Genomic DNA, 15,761 nt, shown 5'->3' with positions numbered 1-15,761 from the left:
ACTGGATCAGGGCAGTGCATTTTAATACAGCATACCAGAATGAAATGCATTGCTGGTTTCAACTAAAATAGTTTAATCGATAGAAATGGAAAGTACCTCTACTAGGAGGCCTCTCCCTCTTTGACCTTGTTCTCCCCTTCAATCTCTTCCACTCCTGCCTGAGTCATCAGGTCTGCAATATTCTTCTCTAGATCATCGATGCGGGTGCTCATTTCATCAAGTGGATCTTATTAAGGAAGATACAGGAGCCAAGTACATGTAATACCACCATTTAGATCCTCATATCAAGTGAATGGCTAAAGCGATGTCTGCTTAGTAGATCTCGACTGTAAATAAAATGTATGCATTTGTAAACCTGCATAGCACTGGATTAAAGCATTTATGCATTTGGATTTTTGCAGATAGTTTTGTGAACCTGATCACAGAATGGCAATAGGATTTTGAGGATATTGTAGTTGTGGTAAATTTTGGTTCTATGAAAATGTGGAGCTTTTCTGAAGAGATTTGTGGGTGATATGCAGTGGTGGACAAAGTGCACAGATCAAGTACTTGAGTAAAAGTACAGATGCGTATAATAAAATATTACTCCAGTAAAAGTACTGCTTTTTCAATTTTACTCGAGTGAAAGTACAAAAGTACTCAATGTATGTACTGATGGGTAGATTTATTTTGCAATTTTATATAGACTACTTAATTTTATATTAGCACATATTTTATAATCCTACAGCCCAAAATACCTGGCATTGTCTCAAAATAACCACTATATGGAGTCAAGATGTATATTTGTTGTTGATATTCTGACGAGAGTGATGTAGTAGTTCACTGTGAAGCTTACACTGCCATGTACCTGAGAGAAAACAGATTTGACCATCTAATTTTCACCAGTAAGAAAAAGTGTTTTAAAACTTGTTTTGCAGAACGTCAGTTATATATGACATGAGAATTATGCCTGAAGTTAAGAATATTTAAGGAAAATAATTACATTTTTATAATGATTTCTTTCTTCTAAAACCTTGTCTGTGGTGTAAAAACAGCCCTGGCCAAATGCACCCAGAGGACATCACTTCCTACTTTTATAATTACTGTAGTTACTGTGTTCTGAACATCCCATCCTTTCTTTTTCCCTCAGATGTAACGTTAATCTATCTAGGTTGCTGAATAAAAATATTTGGACTTTATATCTAAAAATTTCCTCAATTTAGCACCAGCAAGCTTGTTAGCTAGACAGTTAGCATCAGCTAACAATATTTACTTATTTTCAGTATGGTTATGAATAAACATTCATATGTCTACTCAGTTAGATGATCTAACGTTACAGCAGCAGGGAATATGAACGTGCATGAGTTATTTTATTTAATCTGTTATTTTAATGTTTCGTTTTTTGACCTAAAACAGATGTTGATCTGTCTGCATTCAAGCATTTCAGAGGGCTTAAATAGATCACCCTTTACAGCAGACTTAGTTCACTGACAACTGACAGTTTTGACCTAAATATGATTTTCAGTTACAATTAATCCTAAAATTTGACATTAGTAACTTTTCGCAGCATCAGTTTCACGCACTCATAAAATCTCCCAGTTCTTACTTGTGAGTCGAGTTCACTGGAGACTCGCTCTAAACGGATCATTTGAATCAGGGAGTTGAGTTCACTGGAGACTCGCTCTAAACGGATCATTTGAATCAGTGAGTTGAGTTCACTGGAGACTCGCTCTAAACGGATCATTTGAATCAGTGAGTTGTCGACTCGAGAACAGCTGCAATCGGATCATTCCAATTCGTGAGTGAATCGTTTGCGATTTGCGAACCGATTAAATCAGTTTGTTCATGAATCAGACACCGCTTCTGCATCTCGGAGCACATGATATAATATAAGGCGTAACGATATGTTTTATGAATTGTAGTGAAGTCAAAAGTACTATCTTATGCTTTGGAATGTAGTGAAGTAAAGCTTACTCAAAATAAAACTACTCCAGTAAAGTACATATACTTGAAAAATGTACTTAAGTACAGTAACGAAGAAGTTTTACTTTGTTACTGACCACCACTGGTGATATGTGGGTCTGAGATTTGTATGAGTTTTTGAGATGCTCTTCCTATTCGACAATGGTTGTGGCATTTTAGTGGTTAAAGATCTGGATTAACCCCCTAAAGACAGATAGTTCAGATTTAAGTTCCCCCTATAACCTTTGAATCCTCAGGGATATTAAATCAAGATACTCTTGCTTGAAGCAAAATGACAAGAAGTGTTATTTTCTGTGAAACTGACGAAAATTAAGTTTGATTAAAGAATAAATATTTGACTACTGGTTTAAAAAAAAAATCAGTTTTCATACCCATCTGATGGATATTTGTTCTTGTTGTAAACGCTTAATTTTGTTCAATTTCTCTGAATAGACTATATCATCATTGCATCAAGTAAAGCCATCTTCATTTAAAGATTTTTAGATATTTGTATTGGGAAAACAAGACAAAAAAAAAAATACAGAGATAATTTTTAGCAGTGCATGCAACATTCAGTGCCATTACTGCTGTGATTTAAATACTCAAGGCCTTAATTTATGGAAAACTAATGCCTTTTTTAAGACCTGCAGAAACACCTGAGCAGGGCATTTTGCTCCCGTTTGCTCAAGATGGACTAAATGCACAAATTAAACATTATCTTAGATGATAAAACATTTGCTGAATGACAGCTAACTTCATTTAAATGACTCTAAACAGCTCAGTCACACTAAAAATAAGGCGCTATCACTGAGATGAATATTACCTCGTTGAAAGTCTATAGCTGTGCTAAAAACAAGAAAGGATATTTCTCCCAATGATCTGGTCTGACATTGTCTGAAATTTATCCTGCATCTGCTGTAGCAAGGTCTGCACCTGTTAGAGAGAAACATTCAGTTCATCAAACTTATAAAAAATACATAAAGATATTCAAATAAATAAACAAGACATGACAAATAAATCACCTTGTTTACATCACAACAACTGTATTCTCATATCATTTGAATCTAACAGTAAACGAAGCTTATGTCGCATCATAATAATCCAAGTAGAACAGATAAACAGGGCCTAGCATTAGCCTAGTTTAGCTAACCCCAAAAATATGTCGTTTATTATCAAACCTACCACTGCTGTGAGATCCTGCACCGATTTTGGGTCCGTCTCTGCCATATTTCTTTAATAAATAGATAGTACAACGGCAAAAAGATGTTTATTCCTCTTTAAATTCTGTACTTTTCCAGCTCTGTGCCTTCTAATGATCAGCTGTTGGATAAATCACGAAGTCGTGACAAATATCGCGAGATTATAGAGACCTCGCAGTGAGAAATTCCCGCAGCTGCAGGCGAGCAAAACAACCTCTGGCGTGATCAGACATTTAATTTATTAAAACCAGTGACAGGTTACAGCAGGATAGGCCAGACTTTGTTTAAATAATTCAGCTGATTTTGTTGCGAATTCAAAAAAAAAAAAAAAAAGTTTGTTTTTATGCTCCATTAAGTGTAGGTAGAAGCAGAATCTTTGTTTTATAATTTTATTATATATATATTTTAGGCAAATTTTCACAGAAAACGGGCTTAATTTAGAGTAGGTTAATGATAAAAAAAATATATATATATATATATATGCATCTAATGATCATGGTAGGCTATAGCCTTCGAGAATGGGACGTGGTTTTGTTATGTTCCCACGTTTTACTGTTCCAGTAATCTAACAAACATCAAAATGAAGACAATGGGGGTCGTATCGCTACTCAAACAAATTTGGTTTGATAAACTCTCGTGGTATTAGTTTTTCTTTCCTCTTCCTCTAGCTGTAACATTAGACCGATGAAAGCTGCGCGGTCAAGCCCACATCTCCAAACTGCATCCGCCTGATTTAGATGATGGCTAGATGAGACAGCATATGCTCATGAGTATGTGTGCTGCTGCTATAATAGTTGCCAAACAAGTCTTCGCCCGAAACAAGGTATGCTTGAACTTCCTAAGGTTTTTTCCCCCCTTCTTTGCAACTTCTTTCTGTTATATCAAGCTGTTTCGTTACAGTTTTCACGAAACTCTGCTGAATATGCATAAAGAGTTTTGAGTTTAGGGTTTAAAGCGAAAAGCACCACGGTGTTCTTGTGCATTGCGTTTGACTGCTGATCCTTGCACGCGATACTGCATTAATATTCACTTTGATTTATCAGGTTCGCTGATATTAAACAAGACAAGTCGATAAAATATGCACACCCGGATTCATGTTGGCTATCCTCGAATGGTTTGTCCATATCTTTGTAATGATAGCGATGTCCTGTTTGTGAACGAATTATTCTTTTGATTCGGATCTTTTTTTGAACCGGTTCACAAAACGGGTCGATGTCGTTCAGGATAAAACTGAAACATTAGGGTTTCTTGGATTAACCGAGTGGGTCGGAGTGAATCTTTTCTGCCTCGAAATTATGGTTAGGCTACTATTTCGGATATGTCCGATTAGTTATGAGCCGAGAAGACATGATTGAAATTATACAACGTTTAAAGTAAACAGATTAAACTAATAAATCAAAAGGTTGCTATAATAGCCAAATAGCTGAAATATTAACTAAAAAAAGCAACAGACGATTATTTACGATTTTAAGGTGGTTTAAAAAAAAAACCGTTCCGCATTGTGGTAAATAAATGTAACTATTTAATATTGTGAATTCAAATCAACCTATATTTAGGGTTCTGATTAACATTTTATGAGTTGAATCATGGCTGCGAAAAACTAGACTGAGTCACATGATTAAACTCTTTTAGGCTGAAACTTAATTTAAAAATACAATAATGCATACATGGTTTATTAAAAAGCTTTAGATCTTGTGATACATGACGTAAACGAACAACTGAATCCTTTTTCAATGAGCCGTTCAAAGGAATCGACTCACTCAAATGATTCAAATTTCCCATCACTAGTCTCAGTGGCCATTCACACGAGGCTTTGTTGCTCTTAAAACAGTTATTGGAGTGCGACTGAATGGAATGTCAAAAAGTGTATGTTTATAAAGGAAAATAAAAAAGTTTAAAAAGCTATGCAGTGACAACCCCGTTCTTTGTCAACCAATTCTTTATATTGAAACCAACTTAAGGGTTTTTCCTGCTGTCCAAATTTGCTGCTGGATCCGGTTTCTAAAGATCATAACCAGAAAAATGATAGTCTTTTTACGTCCAGCAAAGATAAATCTGTTTATAGTAGGTGTGGAACATCTGTTCATGTAGGAGACACAAACAAGAGAGAGGTGGAGAGAAGAGCCTAACCCCCTACTGAATGCAGAAGTTATGCAACACGTCTATGTACAGTAGCAGTTCTCAGAAAGTATTCTTCACTGCTATAGCTCCATAAAGGTCATGAGCAATGCTCAAGTACTTGGTTCCAGTTGACTTTATGGGGACTAGGAAATATTCCTTACTAATCAGATCACTTAAACCCACAAACTCTCCTTTAAAATGTTGCAGGACCTTTAGACTTTTCTTTTCATATGCATGCATTTTATGGCTTAATTGCACACTTTTTTATGTGAAATTTGGTTGCAAATTTTCCTTCTCAGCCATCAACACATCAGCTAGTGAGTTTTCTAACTGGCTAACAGATAAAGTTTAGTTGAAAGTGACTTGTGATAGTCTTGGTAACATCATCAAGAATCAGCTGAAAATGAAAAATTACAAACCAATCTGTAATGTTTTGCCATCTATGCCATTTACCTTTTTTTTTTGGCCCCTTTTTGTTTGAAGAAGAGCATTTCTCATTGTAATTTTTTATATAGGTTTATATGTTTAACGTTACACTGTCAGTTAAAAAAAAAAAAAAAAAATCAATTAAATGTTTCATGTTTTTTTTCCTCATTTTTATTTACCATTTGTTTATAACTTAAACACATGAGGATCTAATTAATAACTTTTAATCATTATGCAATATTGTTAATGAATATATGTCTTGTTATTTCTGATTATAATAACTCTTCCAACTATTATTTTATATTTAATTTCCAACTATTGTTATATTATTTTTTGCAAAGAAAGCTTAACGTTAAATTAAAAATATTAATATATATTATATTAATAAATATTATGATAAACATTTAAGTGTTTTTAAAATACATATATATATATATAAGATTAATTTCAAAAGCTCTTAAATATATATATATATATATATATATATATATATATATATATATATATATATATATATATATATATATATAATATATTTTTTTTTTTTTTTTACTTAAATTATAATTATGCATATTTAAAACTATACATAAACACAAAATTTTACTTAGAAATATAACATTTTAATACTTTTAATTAAAATTTTTTTGTGTTTGGGTCAGTAATGCTGTTGATCAAATAGAAAACGGAATTAGTCAGAAAAAATTAAATGTAATGTTAGTATAGATTACACATTCTTGCATCACAAATTTTTCTTACATCCTTTTAAAGAATATTCACACCCTCGGGAAACACGTCTGTCCAAAGACTTGTGCTGAATTGGGGAACTGATGCTGCAAAGTAAGCTCAAAACTATTCTCAGCAGTGTATTCTAGAACCTTTGACTCAGCCTGTTCTTTTGACGTGACGTTTGTCTGGTCAGAAACAAAAAGGAGCCTTATCTTTTGGTGCACAGTCCTCCTGTGAGCACAAACGTCCTGTTTAGCTGAGATACCGTCAGAATGGGTGGCAGCATGTAGACGACTCTTACTGTTCCTGACTATTATGAAAATGGCCCCTCGTTGGATTTCATGTCCAGAAAGGCCCACATGAATCATTTACAATGTGTTTATATTGTAGGTATTATTGTTCCTGTGGGAGCTTTAAGGTTACTGAAGGTGGCACTGTTGCTTTTATTGGTGCTGTAAGGGTTTGTTGCAGCAATATAGGCCCTATGCCTCTTTTATAGTTTTAGCTTCTTTTAGCTAACAGACAGCTAATTTAATCTCGACTACATTGCATTGCACTTTCTATATTTGTGATCAAATGTAAAAGTGTTCTAACCTCTTCTTGCAGGGGATGGGAGTATAAAGACAGTGGTTTGAAAAGGACTAAGCGATGGAGCAGGGGTCAGAGGGGAACATGGAGAGCTCATGGACTCTGCTCTCCTGGCTTGCTTCTGGAGTGATGGTGTTTGGAGGTGCGGTTCCCTACGTCCCCCAGTACCAGGAGATCCAGAGGACCAATACCGCTGAGGGATTCTCAACAAGAGTCTGTCTGGTTCTGCTCGTTGCTAATATACTTCGCATTTTCTTCTGGTGAGTGGTGGAGAGTTAATGTTACTGCAGCAGTTGTTAGAGTTGATTGATGGCTTAGAGGCCAATGTGGAAATCAAAGTAAAATATAACAAATCTAATTAGTAAAGGCTGAATTATAGGTATATGTGTATGCATGTTCTATTTTATGTATTCATTCATTCATTCGGTCCCATTTTGTTCAGAGAATCTCATTTCTTCTCAATATAATTTTTATAATGCAGTTTCATGTATGTTTTGGTTATATGAGTGTATGTTTCAATTTGCCTTTTTTAAATGTAAAATAAATGTAAAAAGTAAATTAAGATATAAAATTAAAATCCACCCATTTATTTTCTAAATGTATCTTGCTCATCTTATTGTGAACTATTAATTCATGCATAAGTCTCATTTTTAAAATGTTTTTTGACCTTGTCATTTTTAATCAATGTCATAACTCAATCTTCCGGTAAACAACGCATGATATATGCCAGACTTCTTAAATAATTTACTCTGCTAAAATCCTGCCCCTTTTAACATTCAACTGCAGATCCGCCTCCATCCAATCAACGACCAGTGGAACCAAGCCCCGGCCTACATTTGTTTTCTTTTGATAATCACCTTCATTTGCATATGCGCCATAATGCAGAAGAAAAGATCTCTCCCTATGTCAGCTACATCGTGATTTTAAAGTAATAGTTCATCCATAAGAAATTAACATTTGCTGAAAATGTGCTCACCTGCAGGCCATCCAAGATGCTGATGAGTTCGTTTCTTCATCAGAACAGATTTGGAGAAATTTAGCATTACATCACTTGCTCACCAATGGATCCTCTGCAGTGAATGGGTGCCGTCAGAATGAGAGTCCAAACAGCTGATAAAAACATCACAATAACCCACAAGTAATCTACGTAATGGATAGTGGTATTGTTTTATCCACATGTTTGTTTTTGGGCAAACAAAAACAACTTTAAGCAATGTATAGGTTGTTTTTTGAACATTTTCAGTTCAGGGCTTTCAAAATTAAATTTGTTTGAGTGTCTGAACCAGTTATTGCAACAATGGTTTAACCAACGGCGTGTTTGGGGTTGGGCCTGAAGGAACTCTTTGGGAAACCTGTTTGAAAACGGTTGTTATTTTTCCAGTTCTGATTGGTTTCTCTAGAGGCACAGCTTTTACACACTTTACCTTTAAATGAAGCATTTATTGTTTTGTTTTGCAGGATAGGCAAGCAGTTTGAGCTCCCTTTGCTCCTGCAGAGTGTGGTGATGATTCTCACAATGTTGGCTATGCTACATTTGTGCTGTTCCATCCAGAGCAGCAACCGTGTCAGTACTAAACAGCACCACATCACAGGTAATCACATTAAACAGTCAGTGTCCAGCAGTAGTGTGAAATGCTTTGCTTAAAAACTTTAAATACTACTTGGTTTAATATTTGGTTATCTCATACATTTTTAAAGTGTACAATATTTTGGGGAACATATTAAGACATAAATCTTTGAAAGGTAGTGATAATCTACAGTATATGATGAAAGTAGAAATTTGTAAAGTACCAGTTTTAATGATTGCAACGGCCTTACGATGTTCAGGTTATATTAACGCCTGAGGTCATGTGAGTGGTATATAAACTTAAGCATGTGAGAATATTTCTAAACCGATATCACCTCCTTGTCTTCTGTCATGTAGATGGGATTAAAATGTTACTCATTGCCCGGGGCGCTAGTCTAGTCCCATATTCATTTATAATGAAGATGTTCAGTGTCTGAGAATATTGGTGTCACGTGGATCAGGGTGCAAACTGTGTGTAATTTCCTCTTCGCTCTTCCACGGAATTGATTTATGATCAAGTTAGGCTCCAGTTGATTGGCTTTTTCTGGGTTTGCTAGGGAAAACTCAATCTGAAGTCATATTTTTTATGAGATCACTGTCGGGGAGGGAGCTTGGATGATAACAATTTACTATGTTGTAATAATTAGAGAATTGAATGTGAAATCAGACATAGCCCAGCTGACTGTATTTTTGAGGTGAGTCCATGATTAACTTGTGAAATAAATCAGTCAGTGCTGACAGCGGGGGGAAAAGCTTCCTCTCTCTATAATGAGAGACCTGAACTTGAGTTTTGACAGTTGTAGGGGAATCATGGGGGAATTTTTTTTGAAAGTTTTGGTGGAACTCAAAGAAATACTTTTTAATGACAATGAAAATCAGATGTTTTAATTATCAAAAAGTAATTTGTTATTTGCAGTTTTTAAATGGTATAATTGAATTGTCATTGATCCCAAATAATCATTTTAATGTTTTGACATCCCTAATATCACCCCTCAAAATAATATTTAGGCCTTAATTTAAGATTTGTGACCCTGGACCACAAAACCAGTCATAAGTAGCACAGGTATAAATAGCCAGCAATACATTGTATGGGTTCAAATTTATGATTTTTCTTTTATATCAAAAATCATTAGGATATTAAGTAAAGATCATGTTCCATGAAGATATTTTGTAAATGTCTTACCGTAAATTTATCAGAACTTAATTTTTGCTTAGTAACATGCATTGCTAAGAACTTAATTTCGACAACTGTAAAGGCGATTTTCTCATTGTTTTGATTTTTTCGCACCCTCAGATTCTAGTTTTCCAAACAGCTGTATTCTGGCCAAATATTGTCCGATCCTAACAAACCATACATCAATGGAAAGCTTATTTATTCAGCTTTGCAAAAGCTACCTAAAAACCTATGCACAAGTGCACCTAGGGCAAAAGCTGCTTTAAACGCAAAAGGATGGTCACACCAAATGTTGATTTAATTTAGTTAACAAGAAGTTAATTGATAAAGCACATCTATTGATGTCATTATTTTTTGACAGCATCCTCATTTTACAGCATTTTTACACAAGTGCCTGAAACTTTTAACAGTACTGTAGCTTTGCAGGTAGGTTTCTTGAAGCAACTTGGAGACGTTGCCACAGTTCTTCTGGATTTAGTCTGTCTCAGTTTGTTCTGTTTCTTCATGTCATTCCAGGCAGACTGGATGATGATGAGATTGGATCTCACTAGATTATTACAAATAATGGCAAATTAAATGTTTGGAAATGTAAACTGATATTTCCTACTGACACACTACAGCAAAAGATAGAAATAACTCTCTTAAAACCATTTTTAGCAGGTGAAAATGCTATAGTGTTCTAATAATTTTGGCCACCACTGTATGTTCTTACTTCCTCTTCGCCTCTGTGTGTATGACTGGCAAATATCAATCACTTTTAGTTTATTAGTTTATGTTAAGCCTCTGTAATCCAAATGGGTGGAAATTTCAGGTGCAATTCATACATATTCAATTTAGACCTTTTTTGATAGTCACAATTTTTAATAAGTCAATCACAATTTGTTTTAATAGGTGTAACAACAACGCAGAATCGTTTTTCCAAAGTCAAATAATAATGCAAGTATTTATTCATATATATTTAACTGTTTTTACTGACTTTTTTTACTGACAGATTTTATTCTTGTAAGGTGCAGAAAAGGATTTCCTATATCAGTTAGCTTCTGTAAAGTGTTTTCCGATTGTTTTTTGATCTTAAAACAAAACAGTTTTTCTTGTATCAGCTCCCCCTAGCTAGTGTGCCTGCTAATAGCAGCTTGAGTGCTGAACATCCGGTTTGATAGAGGAACTGTGTGCGTCAGCAGGTTTGCCTGAATGGCAGTTAAGGTGTCTGGTTACAGCAGGGACAGAAGGGAAGGGTGTGGGGTGTGTGCTGGACCCAGAATAGCACGGACATCGGGTCCTCCCTCTGAAAGTTAGAAGTCATGTGAGACCCTCTTTAATCACTGACTATCCCGCTGGCTATGTGTGACCTGTCCCTGCATACCCTCACACCTATACATACACACACACACACACACACATATACACACACACACACACACACACAAGTGGTCAGGCTGCAAGAACAAATCTTCAAAAAACACACACGTGTGCATTTTTGAAGGTACATGCTCAAAGTGACCAATTAACCTATACGTTTTTGAATATGTGCTGTATGATGTACCCTCACACGAATCTATTGTCAGTTACAGGGAATATGTAAGGTCACATGTCACATGTAGAGCTTGGATCTGTTTACCGCTGCAAGCTATGAATGATTTGATTTTGCATTGACTCGCACTGATTGCCCTCAGGCTGTTCATTAGGCTCCTACTGTTTTTGTCTTGACGTGAATTTGTAGATGTTGAGAGAGAGAGAGGTGTTACAGTGTGACCTTTAGAAGACTGAATTACGGAAGCCAATGTCCCATATCTGTTTCATCTGTTGTTTTACAGTGAACTATATTCACCCCACAGCTTAGATCTTACACTATCGTTCAAAAGTTTGTAGTTGGTATGATTGTTTTGTTTTTGAAGTCTTTTATATTCACCAAGACTGAATTTATTATTATTATTTTTTTTTCATTTTGATATATTTTAAAATGTAACTTATTTCTGTGATGGCAAAGCTGCATTTGATACTTTTCAGTGTCACGTGATATTTAAGGATCATTCTAATATGCTTTATTGTTCAAAAACATTTTTTTTTATTAGAATCACAACTGTACTGTTTATTATTTTTGTGGAAACTGTTAAACTTTTTTGGATTCTCTTATGAAAGTTAAAAGGAGTTTATTTTACAGTATATTTCTTTCTTTCTTTATTATATATTTAATATTATAAATGTCTTTACTGTCACTTTTAATCAATTTAAAGATTTGAAAATTGATGTATTTAGGCCCAATATCACAGGCATGTCTTATTTATTATTTAATTATAATATAATATAATTACATTTTATTAAATTATAATAATGAGACATTAAAGATTAGAACAGAGAGCCCTCTTGTGGAGACATGTGGAACATGACTTGAGTTTAGATCTAAGATAGTATTTGTAGCAATAGTAATAATTTGTATTTATTTAGTTATTTATTTTTATTTTGGGGGGAAGGGGGGGGGGCGTACATAAAGTTAGTTGAGAAACAGACTTGTGTCATTTGTTTGCAGATGTCACTTGCTTGGTTATTTTATCAGCTAATTCAGTGAAACTCACTTTTTTTATTGTCACTCAAGTTTCACTAAAAAAGTGACACTTTGGGGGGTCACAGTAAATTAAACCAGGTCATTTAAATATAGTGAAATGGTTGTTTGAGCATGCTCAGTGGGTTTCTTGTGGGCAGAGGAGTGGCAGGTGCTGTTATCTGTGCCTCGCAGAGCTGAAATGTGGTCACTCAAGTGTGGCCTCTTACTGGGGTCTCAGCTCTGATACTCATTTCATTAACACCCTGGTGTGTGTCCAATTAAGTCAAATTGTAATTTAATAAGTACTTGCATCCAAGTGATACCATTTGGCCAATGATGTAATTGCATAAGGCAGATTTCAGTTGTATCCCAATATCTGTGTTACATTGTAATCGTGTGTGTGTGTGTGCACACTTCAGCTTTGCAGCAGTGTGGATTGACTCATGTATATGTGAAAAGCCCACCTGGAGCTCCCACTGTGTTGTGAATATTTGACATAATTGTTAGGTGATGGCTTCACACTTCTGCTGTCAGACGGTTACATGAATTATTAAGACTACATGGAATATATCATAGATCCTTGGAAGACTCCCTGAAGGGAGAAAAAAGTAGAAACCCAGGACATTGGCTCTAAAATATTGTAGGTTTTGTTCACAAAAGCAAATGCCAACCCCCCCCCCCCCCCCCCCCCCCCCCCCCAGCTAATTTTTTTGGGATTGAGTATTAAGCATTATAATAATAATAAATCATTATTTCTGATTAGAAACACTCACATATATAACATTCATTAATTTAAAAAATCTAAATAACAATAATAATAATTGATGTAATGTTTATTTATTTATATTTACATACATACACACATACATATATACAGGTGCATCTCAGAAAATTAGAATATGGTGAAAAGTAAAAAAAAAAAATCTTGTAACTCATTTCAAAAAGTGAAACTTTCATACATTTTAGATTCATTACATGTAAAGTAAAACACTTCAAAAGTTTTTTGTTTTAATTTTGATGATTCGAGCTTATGCTGATGAAAGTAAAAAAAATCAGTATCTCAAAATATTAGAATATTTCCTAAGATCAATCAAAAAAAGGATTTGCAAAACAGAAAAGTTCAAGTTCTTTAAAGTATGTTCATTTATGCACTCAATACTTGCTCGGGGCTCCTTTAGCACAAATTCCAGGATCAGTGAGTTCTGGCGTGGAAGCGATCAGCCTGTGGCACTGCTGAGGCACTATTGAGCCTTCAGCTCGTCTGGATTTGTTGGATCGACAGTTTCTCATCTTTCTCTTGAAATTATCCCATAGATTCCATATGGGGTTCAGGTCAGGCATGTTGGCTGGCCAATCAAGCACAGTAATATCATGGTCAGCAAAGCACTTGTAGGCAGGTGCTAAAGTCCTGCTGGAAAAGGAAATCAGCATCTCCATAAAGCTTGTCAGCAGACACAATGGACCAACACCAGCAGACATCACGGCACACCAAATCATCACTGACTTCGTAAACTTCACACTGGACTTGAATTCTGTGCCTCTCCAGTCTTCCTCCAGACTCTGGGACCTTGATTTCCAAATGAAAAGCAAAATGGACTTTTATCTGAAAAGAGGACTTTGGACCACTGAGCACCAGTCCAGTTCTTTTTCTCCTTAGCCAAGGTAAGATGCTTCTGACGATGTTTCTGTTTCAGAAATGGCTTGGTAGCCCTTTTCCTGAAGATGTCTGAGCGTGGTGACTCTTGATGCACTGACTCCAGCTTCAGTTCACTCCTTGTGAAGCTCTCACAAGTGTTTGAATCGGCTTTGCTTGACAGAATTATCAAGTTTGCGGTCATCCCTGTTGCTTGTGCACATTTCCCTACCCAATTTCTTGCTTCCAGTCAACTTTGCATTTAATATGCTTTGATACAGCACTCCTTGAACAGCCACCCCTTTCAGTAATGACCCTCTGTGACTTACCCTCTCTGTGGAGGGTGTCAATTATCGTCTTCTGGACCATTGCCAAGTCAGCATTGTTCCCCATTATTGTGGTTTCAAAGAACAAGAGATACCCAGAATTTATACTGTATGGATGGTCATTTATTGAAACTCAAATGTAAATATTCAAATATTTTGAGATACTGATTTTTGACTTCCATTAACTGTAACCTCTAATCATCAAAATTAAAACAAAAAAACTTTTGAAGTGTTTTTCTTTACATGTAATGAATCTAAAATATATGAAAGTTTCACTAAATAAGTTACAAGAAAAAATGAACTTTTTCACCATATTCTAATTTTCTGAGATGCACCTGTACATATACATATACATATACGTACACGGGCATACACACACACACATTATTTATACAGACTATACATTATATGGATAATTGGTCATTGGTCAAAAAAATTATGTTCTGATTGAATGGAACTGAATAAAAATTATATTGAATATTTAATATTAATATATTTTCTGACCAATTTTATTGGGTTAGCTTGAATAAAAATGTGGTTATTTTATCGGCTTGTATTTTCATTCAATATCATTAAATTAAAAAGTCTCGCAAAATTATTTTATTTTATATAATAAAATAATAATTATTAAAAAGCATTTTCGGTTTTTGGCTAAGTGTTTGGCTTCCAGACTTTTTGCTTGCGGCCCAGAATTTTCATTTCTGTGCATCCCTAATATATATCTCTTTTTTTTTTTTTTTTCTTTCCTTTATGCATTTATAATTAACTTCAAACCGCAGATCTGACGGTCTGACTAAACTGAATTGAGTCTGATAATTGGATTTTTGTTGCCCTAGCAACCAGAAACCCCATAGCAACGCCTTGGCAACCACATCCTTGCACTTTTATATGCATTGCTCCACTCACATTTTCACATTTTTAAAGAGCCATTTCCCCTTTCACTCTGCACATATCCGTCTCACTTTACTTTGAGTCAGGAGTTCATACAGCTCATCCATTAGCGCAGGAAAGCTCTTTAGTTCTTTAGTGTCCGGCTGTGGCAGTGTCTGCTGGTTATTTGTGAGGTGCTTTTATAAATTCATGAGTTCATCTTTGACCCTCGGTTCTGGAGTCTGGTCTCAGCAGGGGCTTCGCTCTCACTGAATCGGCAGTGGATTCTGACAGGCGGGTCCCCTTCCCATCCCTCAATCACTCCATCCTTACTGGGCTCTGACAGAGCAGTCAATGGCACGTAACAAGGTGAAAACTCAGTAAGGAGATGGTCTTATAGAGCTTGAAACAGTGCCGCAGGGTCATCATCTCTAAGCTCTTCTTTTTGGAGAGTTCTTCAGCGAGTCTAAATCTCTTTCTCCTTCTGCACACTTTCATTTTGTTGCTGCCCTTTTGCTGCTCTTTCCCAAACCTGATCTCTATAATACCTTTGGCTCCTTCTCAATCCTTCACCACTCTAGCTGGGTGAATCTCATAAAACCTGTGCTTAAAATTCATGAAAATAATGTTGCAATGGAAAAAAATATT

The 15,761-nt window shown here is 35.3% G+C and overlaps 2 protein-coding genes across 3 annotated transcripts in view; one reads left to right on the top strand and one right to left on the bottom strand.

Annotated features, from left to right (window-relative positions):
- The window catches only part of LOC306842801 (heat shock factor-binding protein 1), a 3,627-nt gene extending 330 nt beyond the window's left edge, over nucleotides 1-3,297 (bottom strand). The window contains exons 1-3 of the mRNA XM_079373875.1: nucleotides 3,124-3,297; nucleotides 2,808-2,874; nucleotides 97-220 (exon numbers count right to left, since the gene is read on the bottom strand). Of these exons, the coding sequence (XP_079230001.1) occupies nucleotides 102-220; nucleotides 2,808-2,874; nucleotides 3,124-3,168 (231 nt within the window). The 5' untranslated portion in view covers nucleotides 3,169-3,297 and the 3' untranslated portion in view covers nucleotides 97-101. The remainder of the gene's footprint in view (nucleotides 1-96; nucleotides 221-2,807; nucleotides 2,875-3,123) is intronic.
- Nucleotides 3,298-3,746: 449 nt separating this feature from the next.
- LOC306843127 (solute carrier family 66 member 2-like) overlaps nucleotides 3,747-15,761 on the top strand; it is a 40,284-nt gene continuing 28,269 nt past the window's right edge. The window contains exons 1-3 of one of the 2 annotated variants that reach the window (XM_079374413.1): nucleotides 3,747-3,963; nucleotides 7,020-7,261; nucleotides 8,460-8,593. In XM_079374413.1, the coding sequence (XP_079230539.1) occupies nucleotides 7,062-7,261; nucleotides 8,460-8,593 (334 nt within the window). In that variant the 5' untranslated portion in view covers nucleotides 3,747-3,963; nucleotides 7,020-7,061. The remainder of the gene's footprint in view (nucleotides 3,964-7,019; nucleotides 7,262-8,459; nucleotides 8,594-15,761) is intronic. The other variant, XM_079374414.1, reaches the window with a different exon arrangement.

The sequence above is a fragment of the Barbus barbus genome (assembly GCF_936440315.1).
Source record: "Barbus barbus genome assembly, chromosome: 23".
In the NCBI taxonomy this organism is placed as follows: Eukaryota; Metazoa; Chordata; class Actinopteri; order Cypriniformes; family Cyprinidae; genus Barbus; species Barbus barbus.
The sequence above is the reverse complement of the archived record's forward strand: the minus strand, read 5'-3'. Positions and strand labels throughout refer to the sequence as shown.